At 44.3% G+C, this 17,232-nt stretch overlaps 1 protein-coding gene across 3 annotated transcripts in view; it reads right to left on the bottom strand.

Moving 5' to 3' along the window:
- Positions 1-2,353: 2,353 nt before the first annotated feature.
- Positions 2,354-17,232, bottom strand: part of BSDC1 (BSD domain containing 1) — a 48,006-nt gene continuing 33,127 nt past the window's right edge. For all 3 annotated transcript variants that reach the window (XM_083173856.1, XM_083173855.1, XM_083173857.1), the window contains exons 9-11: positions 14,301-14,732; positions 14,082-14,179; positions 2,354-3,472 (exon numbers count right to left, since the gene is read on the bottom strand). In XM_083173856.1, the coding sequence (XP_083029982.1) occupies positions 3,440-3,472; positions 14,082-14,179; positions 14,301-14,732 (563 nt within the window). In that variant the 3' untranslated portion in view covers positions 2,354-3,439. The remainder of the gene's footprint in view (positions 3,473-14,081; positions 14,180-14,300; positions 14,733-17,232) is intronic.

Here is a 17,232-nt window from a genome sequence, read left to right as displayed (position 1 = left end):
TTTTGACTGAAAATGGCAAGCAATTCTGTCTTATTCTGTCTCTACCTCATTTTGACCTAGAAATCGTTGGTCGCTGGTGCACAGTGCATTGACCAGCAACCATTAAGGGCTGGCTGCAGGAGCATGCTCCCAGCGATTTATCTCCCACAACACAAAAAAATACTGGCAATATGGTTGCTCAGCGACCACTTAGCCAGCGATAATGGCTTAAATCGCTCTCGGACTTTGTACTCATGTAAAGCAACATTTGCATGTCAAAATCAACCTTTTTTTCTATGTAAGTGATTGCCGCATTAAAAATGTGAGATCCCGCACTCTATTACATTTCCTTCACTTCATAAGAATGAATACATTGAGCCGCAACTAATTTTCAAATATAGGGAATTTTTTTTTTTAAATGGACTGGGTGGAGACTATAGGGCAGATGTATTAATCCTTAAAAAGAGATAAATGAGAGGGTTATAAAGAGTGATAATCAGCTTCCAACTGCCATTTTTAATCCCAGCCTGTAACAAGACAGTTAGGAGCTGATTGACTGGACATATATCACTCTCGCTTTAATCTCTTTTTAAGGCTTAATACATCTGCCCCTGTGTTTGATAAATAAAAGAAGGCTTTTTATTTGCATGGGTTTTTGCAAAATCAATAAAAAACAACAACTTTTCTCCAGTATTTCTGGATGCTATTGGAGAGTCATAACTTTGTTGTACAGACGGGGCCGTTCTCTGCCAGTCCACCTGTGCACTATCCGCTGGTATTTGCTGCCACACACCGTCTCACATGCTTGCAAGTCCATTGCCAGGAATGGGACACGCGAGTGACCCATTTGGTGATTGGCAAGGGTTGGCGGGGCTGACTGGCTCTGACGAGAGTGCCTCCATCTGTAGACAAGGTATGAATGTGAAATAAATATATGCTCTATCCACTCATGCTCATGGGAAGTGTGTCTGTATTTAATTCAAGCAGAGGCTTGTTGTAAGTCAAAATGCCTAAAGCTACATGGAGTCCCTGGGGCTTGTAACTTGCCGCTAGAACATGTAATAAAAGTAGTCTAGCGGGAAAGACTGACACTTTGATGTAGGTTAAATATTTTTTTTATTTCCTGTCGCGGTGGTCTCTTCTTCATGAAAAGCAACACAAAAAATGTACTGTTGGGCTCTTGTCTAGTCTGGTCTGTCTACCAAGAATGGAAAGCAGTTAAAATGTCTAGGTAGACAATGAACAGGTCGACACAGACAAAAAAAAAAAAAAAAAGACCACATTTTCTGTTATGAAGTTACTAGCCTAGGAAATATTTGCACAAGTTTAGTTGCGATCATTTTTCTTTCCCAACATGGAATATTTTACTTCATGTCTCATATGTAACACTTGGAGATGGGCCTGGGTCTGTGTGACATGAAATACCTATGTAATGTGGTATACAGATAATGTGTGGAGAGTGTCTAAGTCAATGATAAAATGGTTGATACCATATGTTGGACATCAGCTCCACATACATTTAAGCATACTTGCCTACTTTTGAAAACTAGTTTCAGGGAGATTATAGTTGGTAGTAGAGTTTTCCACAGCGTGTCATGCTCCACCCAAAGGGCGTGGCTAGTTCCATATATGGAGACATTGTGAAAAGAGATTGTGATTTTGGCACCTGGGTGCGTACTGCAATATCTGAGAGGAATTTTTTAAATGACTTATATCCAAATGTAGATGAGCCCCTAAGCAGTTAGTAAGAGATACTATATTTGCTAAAGTGCTGGGAAATGGTGCAGATGATTCAATGTAAATGTATCTATCTCTTGTTCCTACCCCCCCCCCCCCCCTAAAAAAAAAATGCAACAGTGTAATGTGGGCTAGGTGAAATGAGGGAGATTGCTAGACTAATGAGGGAGAGAGGGAGATTGCTGTTATTTCAGGGAGTCTCCTGCAGAATGCAGGAGGGTAGGCAAGTATGCATTAAAGGTTGACATAACAATGGTCGACAAGTGTTTATTTTTATTTTTTTTACATGATTTCTCAACTTCAGCTTGATTTACAATCCACATGGACAAGGATCTGAGAAGTGCAGCTAGCCCCCTTGGCTGAAGCGTGGCGAGCGAAGCGATCCTGTGGGAATACACACACATTTACACTGATTGTGGACACTTATACGTTTTGTCCCTGTTGACCTTTTGAACCTGCCAGCCTAGTTCCTGTCTGCCTAGATGCTATAGATCTCCTACACCACACCCATTACTGTATAGCATTATACAACATAATAAGAATGAACAACAAGAATGAGAACGATGATAAAATGCCTTTATCAATAAAATGTTTTATAAAGTTACATAATTTAAAATAAAAAGCCAACACTCAAAAGTAACTGGGTTGCGGAACGCAATTTATTTACTATAAAATAAAGGAGCTTTCTTGTTGGATTTCTATGCAGTAAGTGTACAGAGAAAAGGTGGTTCCACCATTTATTTCATAGCCGCCAAGTGCAAGATTTGTGTAAGATTCAGGAGATTATGAAAGAAGAAAAAAGCAGTTAGAATTTTCCCCCAAAATAAGCTGCCCCCCTCCTCCTCCCTGCTGCCATATAACTTAAATAGATAATATATATTGCACAAACAACTGACAGAATAGAAGGATGTGTTAATAACAGAGAGAGGGAGCCTAACGTGATAACAGCCTGTACACATAAGAATATGGTCTTCAACGCCTGATCTGCGCTGAATGGAAGTAGAAATCGGTCCAGTTTATAGCAGGGTTGCTCACTTCTGGTCAGCAATGACCAACAGTTCACATATGAGATTTTTTTTTTTTTTGTATCATCCAAGGTTTAATATGTTCCTTACAGGAAAACCATAAAAACCATGAAGGATTACAGATGTCAGAGGAATGGATGTTAAAGTATTATAGCAACTAAGCATTCGGCATAGTGTTTTGGCTTTTAAATATTTTGCATAAAGAATGGTTGCCCTTAAAGGAATTTATACCAATCTGTCTAGCCTCTTACAGTGATTTTCACTGGGACCAGAAAGAAATGTTCATTAGGAAAACAGCTTTCTTTCCTAAATTATTAGCTCAAACACTGTATAACACGAAAAAAGCAACTAAAGGTAACCCTGCCAAGAGACATGACCCCATGCAGCAACCTCCGGACACTACAAACAACTCAGGCCCGAGAATCATTTTCTTTAGCGTTACAGGGCACTGCAGGATCTGGCAGTGAAAGAGTTAAAAGAACAAATGATTAAAGCAAAAATTCAACCATAACTTAATAACCCCTACCATGCCAGTACAGACTAGAAGACGCATTAGAATTCTCCTGTTTATATGGTGTGTCATCCTGTATAGATTTACAATAGAGGAATGTGGTCAAGGCAGATGAACTAAGATGAGAAAGATTTAGGCTCTTCGTGCTGTGTCCTGGTGAAGATGTGTTAATCTCTCTCTCCAGCAATTACTCCCAGTTATCCCAATCTTCATCCTCCAGCTGAAAGACATAAAATGAGTCACCAATAAAACACATGTTATAAACAAGAAAACAATGTAAATGATCACAGAAGTAAATAAACATCACGTACAGAGTGGTGCTAGATAGATGGAGCTGAACATTATAGGAGAATAAAAAGGCAAGCACACTATCCAGCTATATAAGCATGTCTAGAGGCTGTCTATTTGGGTTTCAAAGGTTAGGACCCTTTACTTAAGGTTCCCATGTGATGCACGGGTCCGTCAAATTCATAAGCAGATGGAAAAATACAACATATGTGACCACAGCGAATGTATGGATCTCAGCAAACACCATGGGCCAGATGTAATGATGCCCAAGATCCCGGCCGACCTTGGATGTTTTCTTTAAATGGGCATTTGGTCACAATGCAAAATCATGCCTTGTAAATGACTGCCCATTTAAAAACACATCTGAGGTCGGCCGTCATCCTGCATGGATGCTGAACTTGGGCGTAATTACATCCGGACCCATAAGTGTGCAAGCATCTTTCATCCCACCAACATACAGATGTGTTCACGGACATCTAGCCTCGTTTCACATTAAACATCCCTCCTAGGGGGCGTGGCCTGACCGGGACCCAGAGCAGACGCTGAGCGGGGAAGCTCCGTCCAAGACTGGGATAAAATTACAAATTACAGGCACCTAGACTCCCTGGACTCACCCTCCACTCACCCACCTAAGCGCCCAGCCGCCGGATACACCCGCCGGGTAGAGCAGCGGAGTCGGGAGACGCTACCTAGCGTCTCTGCGGGTTGCGGCCTACTCCGACGGAGCGGCCGCCAAAGCCGGGACCTAGATTTTGGAGAGGGCCTAGACGCGGACATCGCGGACGAGATCGCGGGCTGCCAAACCCGCTCCAGGTACCCATCTCCTCCCCGCCTATCTCCCACCACTCTCGGAGGCCTCCCCCTGTAAAACGCTCCCTTTAAAAACAAATTGTGGCTGTGTCTTCAGACATCCAAGACACCAGACTCCCAGAGGCTGGCCGCCATCTTAGGAACGCAGCACTAACACACACAACAGACCCTGGGCTGCCTGCTTCAGCCCACAACCTGCAAACAAACCCCTACAAACCTACTTTATTAGTTTGCTGTAGAGGCCCGGATCTGGTGGAGCAGGACCCCCAGCACACAGAAGAAAACACAGTGCCAGATATAGACACAGCGCTCAAACCCCCACCCAGCTAAGGGAGCCACAGGGGAGAGGAGAAGAATTAAACGGCTGTAGTTACCAGGAGAGGAGTGGGTGGCCTACTGACCTCAAGCTGATAAACAGTGAAACAAGTGACATACAGCTACAGAACCTGAAACATCTGAACTGCTAATCACTGAATCTGCCATCAGCTTTATATTAGCCTCCCCTAGACATCTCTCTTAATTGCTTTCTGTGCAGCTCATTCTAAACAATTGGACTTAGCCCTATAAGTTCAGTGTAATACATCACCCCAGCGTGCTACATTACAGAGACTTTATTCTGAGAGATTAATTTGCAAATTGCCTGTGTGCGTGGCTTACTGCTGCAGGTCGGAGGAGCTGCGACATACAGGAAAGCGAGTGACACAGCAGTCTAATATTAGCATAGCAGCTATATTTTGTCCTACATCATGGATAAATATGTAGCAAAACCACAACGGGCACAGAAAGGTGGACAACAGAGTAAAAGCCGGGGAAAATCGGTTACATCTCACTCCCCCACCTCTCCAGTGTCGGGACAAGAGGGAGACTCCGACGCACCATCATCTCCTGTCCCACAGTCCACATCCACACAAGAACTCACGGCTATATTAGCTTCATTACTGGATCAAAAGCTGGCACCTATACAACAATCGATCGATTCAACCCTCACTCAGCTGACACAACATGCACAGAGGCTCTCGGAGGCTGAACAGAGAATCTCGGATCTAGAAGATGAACTGGCAGCCACTAAGGCACTGGTGACAACACAGGAAAAATTGGTGGCCACTATCCACGATAAGCTTGAGGACCTGGAAAACAGGAATAGACGGAACAATATACGCATCATAGGGCTACCTGAATCTGTAAAGACCGCAGAGCTTATGCCGCTGGTGTCGAGCTGGCTTCCGAGAGAGCTGGGATGTGTACCCCAAGATGGATCATTAGTGATTGAGAGAGTACACCGAATAGGCCCGGAAAGACAAAATTCACGCGACAGACCTAGACCGGTGATCTTAAGAATTCTTAATTATGCAGACAAGGTCCGCTTATTGGACGCATACAGAAAGCACAAAGATCTGAAATTCCAAGGTAGCAAACTTCTGCTATTTCAAGACTTCTCTTTCCTCGTGGCTGCTCAACGGAAAGAATTCGCACCAGCATGTAAACAGCTATTCGACATGGGACAGAAATTCGCCTTACTTTACCCAGCCAAGTTGAGAGTGGTCCACGAGGGGAGATCATACTTCTTAGACACCCCACAAGCGGCAAGAAACTTCATCGACTCCCTAAAAGAAGGTGCTACTTCCCATATGTCAGACGCGGATTGAACATCTAGAACTGGTAACTTTCATGCACGTACATCCCTTGAGGTTTTATATGTTGAGGGCCCCCTGCACTGTTGAACTTGGGACTCGAAACCTCCCACCTACATACTATGTTATATTACTACTATTCTCTATGACTCAGAGAATGCTGAGTTTAGATGTCACCGTTGTGACATATCTTCCAGATTGGTGGAACTCTGGTCCATGTCTTTCAGAAATTGTTTGGGTAGACTTTACAGTACAGACAGTTGCCAACGCTTTGACACAGTGCTTAGGTGTTGCACTATCTTTTCTTACAAACATCCTTCATGTGAGATTGATGTATTACTTGGTTACAATGCAGCTCGCTTGGCTGCGTCATTGGTTCTTGAAATTATTCAAAACAATATGGTTAACAATTACTAATGTTACTTACACGAATGACTCTATGTCCTCAGGTACAGGCTACTATAATGTTACGTATTCGGGGTACCCCGACCCGCTTGCTGGGACGGGAAGGGGACCAGACCAAAGTTACGAATTTATTGTTATGTGGTTTAGGACAGGTATCGGATAGAAATGGCCACTGAGGCCAACAAGGTCACTAGAGTACAGTCTTCTCTTAAATTTATTTCATGGAATGTAGAGGGGCTGAACACACCGATTAAGAGGAAAAAGATTTTGGCTCATCTGAAACGCTCTAAGCCAGACATCGCACTCATACAAGAGACACATTGGAATAGCAGCGACAACAATGTTCTGAGGGACAGTTGGGTCGGGGAATTTAGGGCAGCATCCTTCAATTCAAAGAAACGGGGAGTACTGATCTTATTTCGAAAACACCTCCCCTATGATATTCGAGATGTATGGTCGGATCCAGAGGGACACTTTATTTTTATTAAAGTTAAGCTGCCTGGATCAGTTTACACACTGGCCGCAGTATACGCACCATTGAGTAGGCATAAAGTGTTTTTCACCAATATCTATTCTAAATTACTGACATGGGCGGAAGGTGAGATCATAATGGGCGGTGACTTTAATTGTGTACAATCAGCTGGGCTTGACAGATCCACAGGCGGAGGAGAAGGTGGAGAGGGAAGGGATACCCCGCCAATAAAACTACTAATCGAGGGATTGGGTTTATGTGATCCATGGCGATGCCGCAATCCGGTGTCCAGGGAATACACCTTTTATTCTCATCCCCACCATTCCTCCTCCAGGATTGATTATTGGTTATTGTCAAAATCCATGTATCACAAAGTTCTAGACTCCGGGATAAACCCGATTACCTTATCTGATCATGCCCCAATTTGGTTCACATTATCACTTAAGAACCCCCTTTACACCTCTTACAATTGGAGGTTCCCCTCTTATTTAAGTAACTCCAGCGATTTTAAGCTACATCTGAAACATGTGATTCAAACGTACATGCAAGATAATGCAGAACATGAGCAAGACATTAATTTATTTTGGGCAGCTTCTAAGCCAGTGATAAGAGGCCAGATTATGGAATATGTGGCCAGGAAGCGTAAGAAATTGGCGAGTGCTATAGCAGATTGCAGCTCTCGTTTAACGGAAGCCTATGATGCTCTACTCCAAACAAACAGTATTGAAACTCGCACCGCCTATAAAACAGCTAAACAGGCGTATGATGCCTTATGTACCGAGAGAGCCCAATTCACACATAATATTCAAAGGAATAGATATTATAGAGGCTCCAATAAGGCGGGGAAATTGTTGGCCAACTTAGCCCGTGCCCACACAACTCCCTCCCAAGTACTACAAATTGAAACACCCTCGGGGCTAACTGAGGAGGATCCACTAAAAATCACGCAGACGTTTCAGAAATATTATGATCAACTATATGCATCCCAACCAGACAATCCAGAGGCAGGTACAGATTTTCTGAGGTCAGCAGACCTACCGATGTTAACCCCAGAAGAAAGAGAAGCACTTACATCCCCCGTCACCGATTTAGAGTTGACATCCGTCATTAAATCATTACAGAAAGGTAAATCACCGGGCCCAGATGGGTTTAGCTCAGAATATTATCAGATGGCGAAGGAACAACTACACACTCCCCTTATGGCCTTATTCAACTCCTTAATATCGGGCAATGCTTCTCCTAGGGGATTCACAGAGGCTAGGATTGTGGTCTTCCCCAAACCTGGGAAGGACCCCAAGAAGGTTCAGTCATACAGACCCATCTCCCTGTTAAATCAGGACTTAAAAATATTTACGAAATTAATAGCGCAGAGACTTCAAGACATTTTGCCCAGGATACTACATCCAGCTCAAAATGGTTTTGTAAGGGGGCGCACATCTGTCCATAACGTACGTATGATGACTGCTGCCCTGCATAAATTCCAACAACAAGCTAACAAGGAGGCCATCATAGTTAGTTGCGATGCGGACAAAGCATTTGACAGAGTCTCCTGGTCACATGTTCTAAGAGTTCTACAGATACAACAATTTGGGGAGGGATTCATAAATATATTTAAAATGCTGTACTCTTGCCCCACTGCACAAGTAACAGTCAATGGGATAAACTCATCCTACTTCTCTCTATATAGAGGGACCCGACAAGGATGCCCACTTTCGCCACTATTTTTTAATTTAGCCCTTGACCCTCTGATTAGAACATTCCTAAAAGAAGAAGCATGGAAGGGTGTCTCAGTAGGACGCTCAGAAATAAAGTTATCGGCCTTTGCCGATGACTTATTATTATATGTTAGCAATCCCAAACAAGCCATTCCAAAAGTGCAGCAAATCCTAACGGACTTCCACGAAATCTCAGGATTCCTAGTTAATTTTGATAAAACAGAATCACTGGCACTACACCCAGAGGCCACCCAGGGGTGGACACCACCATTCCCGTTTCGATGGGCACAAAATTATCTAACCTATCTTGGTCTACGTTTCCCTAGACAAATATCTGATTTATACTCAGTGAACTATACCCACTTCATAGCCCAAATGAAGAAAGATTTTGATAAATGGCAGCGCCTCCCTCTATCATATCTAGGGAGATGTCAACTGTTTAAGATGGTTTCCTTTCCTCGCCTTCTCTATCCGGTCCAGATGTTACCGTATCTACTGCACAAGAAAGAGATCATGTCAATAAATAAGGCAATTACAAATTTTATATGGGCAGGGAAACGCCCGCGAATTGCTTTGTTTAAGCTTCAGCAACCCATGTCACTGGGAGGCATTAATCTACCAAATATCCAAGATTATGCTTTAGCTTCAAACCTGCGTTATATTCTGGATTGGGTAGGGGGGACGAGTCACTATGCTAATCTAACCCTAGACAGAGCTTTCTTGTCCAATATGTCATTGGTAACACTCATGCATGTACCACTGTTAAATGTGGGGCAGGAAGTGCGATCTAACCCCCTACTCTTTACCCCTTATCTAGCCTGGCGCACGATACGCAGACGCTTCAGCTTACCCCTTAATTACTCTCTCTTTTTACCGCTAATTGATAATAAAGGTTTCCAAGAGGGAAGCCCAGACAGTGTGTTCGGGGAATGGTATGCTGGGGGCTTAAAATATGTCTACCAATTCTTAGATACAGAACGCTCAAGCGTGCTTACACTATCAAACCTAAAGGAAAAATTCCCAAATATTAACCTCCCACTCTTTGCATATTTCCAGGCCCGAAGCTATATATCTAAACTACTTACTACCTTACCCAAAGATGAGTCAACTAACATACTAAATAACCTAATGATCACAGGCAAGGGTAGATCAACATCCACCTCCCTGTTATATGATCTAACAAGAAAAAAATTGGACCTGTCAAAGCATACTAATGGATTAGCTAAATGGCAAGATACAACTCCCGAGTTGAACATTTTTGAAGTAGTTAAATTGACAGTAAAACTAAATAAACAACTCGTTTCGGCATCTTACGCTGAAATGCAATATAAGATACTGCATAGGGCCTACTATACCCCTAAACTAAGACAAGCTACGGGAATAGCTGACAACTCTAATTGTTTTAAATGTTCCTTACCGGGGGCGGAGATAGCTCACTGCCTATGGTATTGTACCACGGTTCAGCTTTTTTGGGACAAGATTCAGACCTACATCACCAATACTCTAAATATTACTTTCAAAATTAACTTGCCCTGGGCTTTATGGAACTACTATCCAGCGTCTCTCACGCCTAAACTTGCACAGGGAATACGCCTCCTCCTGGCGAAGGTCGCAGCTGCGGCCAAGAAAACCATATTATCACAATGGATAAAATCCGATAATATATCTCTAACCCTCTTTTTGCCTAGACTGTCCTATATGTACCAAATGGACTGGGTGGAATGTATGTTGGATGTTGAGACGAGAGCCTTAAAATTTTTTGATACTTGGTTACCTTATGTCCATACTTTACCTGCTACTGATCAAAACAATCTCAGACAGGCTGTGAGACTATCCACCTGGTATAATACGGCTGTCTTAGAAAAGGGAAGACCGCCCTTCTGATAGATAATAATGGTCAATGTTACGAGATGCCCTTCTAACCAAAAACTCACCCTCTTTCATCACAGACTGTATTTTTTGTGACGAGCTGTTTTTTTTTTCCTGTCAATATAAACCTGTTAATGCCTGTACCTACGATATGACATAATTTGATCTGCTAAACTGAGTCATTATGTGTACCATTCTGTTCTACTTACTCTACCAATAAAAATATTATTAAAAAAAAAAAAACATCCCTCCTAGTCTCACTGGGCATCTGCTTTATGACTTTCAGTTAAAATTAAGAAAATAGGACGTACAAGCAGCTTCTGCTGATTAAAATGGTGTGGCATATACTCAGTATGCGACTGTGGCTGTATCTGCACACAAAATGTTCCATTAGTGTTTTCCAGGAAAACACTAACATTCCATCTCTAATGCAGATAAAGCAGCTCTCAAACACTAAATATAGGCCTAGAAAACACTGTAATATTCAATTTCATATTACACTGACATTCACACACTGAACAAAGGCACGTCCCATACCATTTTAGTCAGAAATGCTTATGCCTTCCATTCACCCAGTTTTGCAAATAAGACACTATTTAAAGGAAAAAGCTGCACAAAAGATGTATATCACTACAGAATAACAGAGATCTCATGTGTTATGTATAGCGCAACTTAAATCGCATGGAGGAGAGGTGTACGTGGACACATGGAGGAGAGGTGTACGTGGACACATGGAGGAGAGGTGTACGTGGACACATGGAGGAGAGGTGTACGTGGACACATGGAGGAGAGGTGTACGTGGACACATGGAGGAGAGGTGTACGTGGACACATGGAGGAGAGGTGTACGTGGACACATGGAGGAGAGGTGTACGTGGACACATGGAGGAGAGGTGTACGTGGACACATGGAGGAGAGGTGTACGTGGACACATGGAGGAGAGGTGTACGTGGACACATGGAGGAGAGGTGTACGTGGACACATGGAGGAGAGGTGTACGTGGACACATGGAGGAGAGGTGTACGTGGACACATGGAGGGGAGGTGTATGTGGACACATGGAGGAGAGGTGTATGTGGACACATGGAGGGGAGGTGTATGTGGACACATGGAGGAGAGGTGTTTGTGGACACATGGAGGAGAGGTGTATGTGGACACATCAGTGTGTCTCGTTGGTGGGATGAAAAGGGTGAAACCTGGCAGACTTGTACTTTACTGTCCTATGGGAGGAAATTGACAGATGTTTTGCTATACAAGCTTAATCTCTTGTTACAAGCACATTATTATAATTAAGCACGGGATACGGTCACTAGGACTACAAGCATTAGGTCAAAATGCAGGGAGGTCAACATGACTGAAGGTCGACAGGGTTATTAGGTCGACACAATCATTAGGCCGAAAGTCAAAAGGTTGACATTGGGCTTTTCACTTTTTACATGTGCAGACAGGCGGTATTTCATGCCCTACCATCCAATAGGGTGTGGTGGGAGAATAAAATAGTGTGCCGCTGCTATGTTTCAGTGTCCATGTCGACAGTCATAAACAAGCTAATGACATGTCATTCTTGGCCCAGAAAAGTTTATATTTGTTCTGCCTTATATGTCTAGCAGAACTCCTTTGAATATGCCCACTAATGGGCCCCATACATCAGCAATCACATTTAATGGATTTCCAGATCCAGGGATTTTTTGGCCAGATAAATGGATTGGTACTTGTTTCCTAGCACGGCCACAATCTTGTGGATCGTGTACCTTTAAGTTAAGGTACACGATCCACACGATGGACCCGATTTCCTTTGAAATCAGGTCCATTTTGCCGGCAAAGGCACAATATCGGGGGCATCGCGTCGGTTGGGACCATTAACATTGGTCACGACGCGACCGACGCGATGCCCCCGATTTTTCCATAGGTTTCAATGTTAAAATATTTTTTAACATTGAAATCGTGAGAAAATGTGAAAAATGTGAAATGGGCCAATATGACCCATTTCACATTATAGATGTCCCCGTCGTCACCCCACGATAGACGCCAACCCGAAGCGTGGCGAGCGCAGCGCGCCCGCAAGGGGCGGCGGTGCGCGTCCTCCGACCTTTTCATTCCCCTACTATCCACGTCGGCGTGGAGTTGAGAATAGAATAGTGTGGCGAGCGCAGCGAGCCACCGAGCCCGAAGCGTGGCGAGCGCAGCGAGCCCCGCGCGGGGAAGCGTATAACTTCACAGGTATACGCGTGCGCTCGCCACGCTTCGGGCTCGGTGGCTCGCTGCGCTCGCCACACTATTCTATTCTCAACTCCACGGCGACGTGGATAGTAGGGGAATGAAAAGGTCGGAGGACGCGCACCGCTGCGCTCGCCACGCTTCGGGTTGGCGTCTATCGTGGGGTGGGGTTTACGCCGTTAAATTTGGGGGGGTTGGGAATATTTTACATTGAATCCAATGTAAAATCGGGTCCCAGGGACCCGATTTACATTTCATTCAATCAAAAAATCGGGTCGGTCGCGTCGATCGCATCGCATGCGACCAAATCGCATGCGATGGACGCGATTTTTCCAACACGACCACCCCGATGTAAATCGGTGTGGCCGTGCTAGGAAACAAGTACCAATGGATTTTACAATCTATCTGACTTTGCCCACACATTACAGATTTATTTCAGTGATCGGCAGATTTTTCCATCTAAAGATTGAATCTTCATGTCTGAAAATTGCCCAATCGATTGTCATTTCAGCTGTTCATAATGTAAATAGATGAAGGCGAATTGGGAATGTCCACACATATAAAAAAGATCTGCAGATAATACCAGATTATTAAGCATGTTTAAAAATTGATTAAGCAATCGATTGGCGATCCCTATTAATTTTTGATTGGGATTGCCAAAAGGGGGAGCCCACACATATAAAATTAATTGTGGCAATCATCTCCAGATCTCAGGATTGTCACAATTAATTGCTGATGTATGGGGCCCATTACTTGAGATGTCATTCTCTGGCTTCCGCAGCAACCGACATATCTCGTATTCGGTGGTATGGCCATGCACACAGATATAAAAGGCGGACCTAATATGTCTGAACTAAGGGCCTGATTTCAGCATGGATTGCATATGGTAAGCTTCTCGCAGCAGCTGAGCATATGTGATACATAGCAATATAAATGCAGGAGGAGGTGCATAACACCTTCTGCGCGAATTTAAAATTGGAGAAAAACAGACAGAGACAGACATAGGGAGTAGGGGGACTGAGGATGGCGCTAGAGAGACAAGAGGCATGGACATAGTGTTGCAGAGACACAAGAACATTCAGGGATGGGTCTGGAGAGGCATACAGGTGATGAGTCTGGATGGTGGCCACAAGAGCTAGTGACCTATAGAACATGTTTTTTTTTCCTGTTTGACAGCATAAGCTCATACCAGGGGGGTAAATATAATAGAGTGAGAGGAGCTAAATAATGGACATGTTTTTAAAGCACCAATCAGGTTGGTCTTGACCAAAAAAAAAAAAAAGTTCACACTCAGCCAAAGTCCAACGTCTCGTACCCTATCACATTTACCCCCAGTGTTTACGCCTATCACTGCACCATTCTTACCTCACTCTTGGATGGAAATCACTACTTTTTATCATAGCAGCCTGACCTGAGAAACTCACCTCTCCAGACACTTCCACCCGGGACAAGGCCAACTGTACTTCCTCCTCTGTCATGTCAAAGTCCTTCTCCCAGTCTTCACTGACATCTGTACTTGACCCTGGAAGTAAAGGAAAATGATTTATTATAACTCAGTGAAAGACGAGATGCATTTCATTTAATGAAAGTACACCAATAGCGTTTAAAAATAGTCAAATAAAACAAATGATTGTTATGGTTACCTTTCTGGCCATTGTTAGAAGGTGTTGATTTGCCACTGTCACTGTTTAGCTCAAACACGCGTAGATCAGAAGGGGGCTCATCCTTCCGAACTGCACTTTGTGCATTTCCTTTGGTCAATGGGGATTCGTCAGAGGTCTGAGAGGACTGTTCATCTGCTTTGTCTTCCTGTAGCTCCTTAGTTCCTGCAGTTTGACTGGCAGAGGATTCAGCTGGAGCTGTGGTACTATGGTATGCAGGGTTGTCAATCTGAGTGATGGGGGAGATACTCTCACTGCTCTCAGAGGGGCTTGTGACACAAATAGTGTCTCTGCAGTGTTTGTTTTGCTCCTCAGAACTAGTTTCCACATTTAGAGTGGGAATTGTGTGTGGCAACATCCTTAATTTCTCATCAAAACTGGAGACACGAGGTGATCCTGACCCAATAAAGTCCTCTGGTAAAAACATTAAGGACACAATATAAGCTTTGAAGTACCACAGCTGAAATGTATTCACAGTAAGCAATTTTACAGTCAGACCCCAATCACATAAATATTTGGTAGTCATGTATTACAACTTCCTAATAAGCAACATTGATAGATTGTGAGTAGTGAGGAGATAAACCAAAAGAAATAAGGACTAAATATAGAAAATATTTAAAAAAAAAAATCAGTACTTGTTTCCTAGCAGGGCGCCCACTAAGCTGTGGACCGTGTAAATCCCACTATCCACGCCCACCCGAAGCGTGGCGAGCGCAGCGAGCCCCGCGAGGGTCGGCGGTACGCGTCCTACGACCTTTTCATACCCCCACTATCCACGTCGGCGTGGAGTTGAGAATAGATTAGATTAGTGTGGCGAGCGCAGCGAGCCACCGAGCCCGAAGCGTGGCGAGCGCAGCGAGCCCCGCGAGGGGACGCGGATACCTTCACAGCTATCCGCGTCCCCTCGCGGGCTTCACAGGTGTCAGCGTCCGCTCGCCACGCTTCGGGCTTGGTGCGTGGCGAGCGGACGCTGACACCTGTGAAGCCCGCGAGGGGACGCGGATAGCTGTGAAGGTATCCGCGTCCCCTCGCCACACTAATCTATTCTCAACTCCACGCCGACGTGGATAGTGGGGGTATGAAAAGGTCGTAGGACGCGTACCGCCGCCGCTCGCCACGCTTCGGGTGGGCGTGGATAGTGGGATTTACACGGTCCACAGCTGTGGCGTCCACTAGTGGCACTGAGGGTGGGTTTCAATAGTGTTCCCCTAGGGCCACCTAAATTTAGATGCTTCTTAGCGGCTATCTATGTGACTCGAGATTCAGACGCAGTTGCGTCTGAATCTCGCGTACAGTTTAGAAGCCCCGGCATCGCTGTGCCGGGGTGTCCACTTTAACATACCCCCGTTGTCAGCGGTGCCCAGGCGCTGCCTATTTCACTGTGGAACTACAAGTGCCACAGTGACATTGACCTGTCAGCGCCTGGGCAGCGCTGCTGCTGCTGCTGGCCGGCCGCTACGCTGTTTACGTACAGCTAGAGCGGCACAAGCTCAGTCAGACAGAGCTAGAGCGGCACGCGCACAAGTTTCTGTTACAGACTGTGCACGCGGTGGCACCGTGAAACTACAGAAGTACCGTTGATTATATATAGTGTGGCGAGCGCAGCAAGCCACCAAGCCCGAAGCGTGGCGAGCGTAGCGAGCCCCGCAAGGGTACGCGGATTATTTTACATGTATTCCGAGTCCCCTCACCACGCTTAGGGCTTAGTGTCGCTCGCCACACTATATAAAATCAACTCCACGCCGGCGTGGATAGTGTGGGTATGAAAAGGTCGGAGGATGCGTTCCGCTGCGCTCGCCACGCTTCGGGGTGACGTGGAGAGTGGTGCTGTTTTAGGTGTTTTACCATATGAACTACTGAGATCGCATATCTCACATCTCATCTTATCTCACGCCACAAAAAAAGGCCCATGCAATGCAATTTCACTCAAGGTGCAGTGAATAAATTAACTAAATTAGCTACTGAGCGTACGTAGGAAATCTGGGCGCCCTGCTAGGAAACAAGTACCAAAAATTCATATAGTATAATATTTACTTATTAGCACAGGCATTGAGGGAAGCTAGAATATAATAACTAATGCATGAGTTTCTAAGTGCACTTTTTATGAAAAAGCACCACATTAGTTCCAAGGGGGTAGATGTATAAGGCAGTAATAAGGGAGGAGAAGTGATAAAGTGGATAGTACTTTATCTCTAGCCAATCAGCTCCGAACTGTCCCTTTTTAAACCAAGCCTTTAACTTAACATTCAGGAGCTGATTGGCCGGTGACACTTTATCGCTTCTCCTCCATGATTACATTTCGTACATCTAACCCTTAGTGCCAAAAAAGGGGATAACTAACCGCACATAAATTCATATAGATACATAGTAACCGTTAGCACAATTATGTAGGGAAGTCAAAAATGGAAAGGGCTCTGTACATACACATTTACAATCTAACTTTATATGTGGGTCCGGAGCTTAACCCTTTGAGTGCCAACATCTATGAGAGAGATGTTCAAAACATCCACTTAAAATGCCAGCGTCGCTCACATTTGTTATATAAATTCAAATTAAAAAAGTTGGGTAAATAAAGATTCTATTAAAGGTATAAAGGTAAGCAATACAAGTCATTATGATGATCAAAAATGTTTGCTTGCCAATTTTCACACCTATTTTGACAAATCCACTTGGCACTCAAAGGTTTCAATTACAAGTATTTTGGTAAACAAATAAACATTTTGTCATCCCTTGATGGGATACGCTTATTAAAGGGACAGCACTCCTCAAAAAGGTGTGTGGTCTCATAGCCGGGTGGCAGTTGTTTGCAGCAAGATGGCACCCGAAGCGTAGAGCCTTTTCTAGTGCTTTCCTTCAATAGCACCACACTCCCCCCACCCTGTGGTCCTGGCTCTCTGTGCCGCTTGTGCAGCAA

The sequence above is a fragment of the Crinia signifera genome, chromosome 2 (assembly GCF_055691185.1).
Source record: "Crinia signifera chromosome 2, ASM5569118v1, whole genome shotgun sequence".
NCBI lineage: Eukaryota > Metazoa > Chordata > Amphibia > Anura > Myobatrachidae > Crinia > Crinia signifera.
Note: the sequence above shows the minus strand (reverse complement) of the source record. Positions and strands in the feature narration are given on the sequence as shown.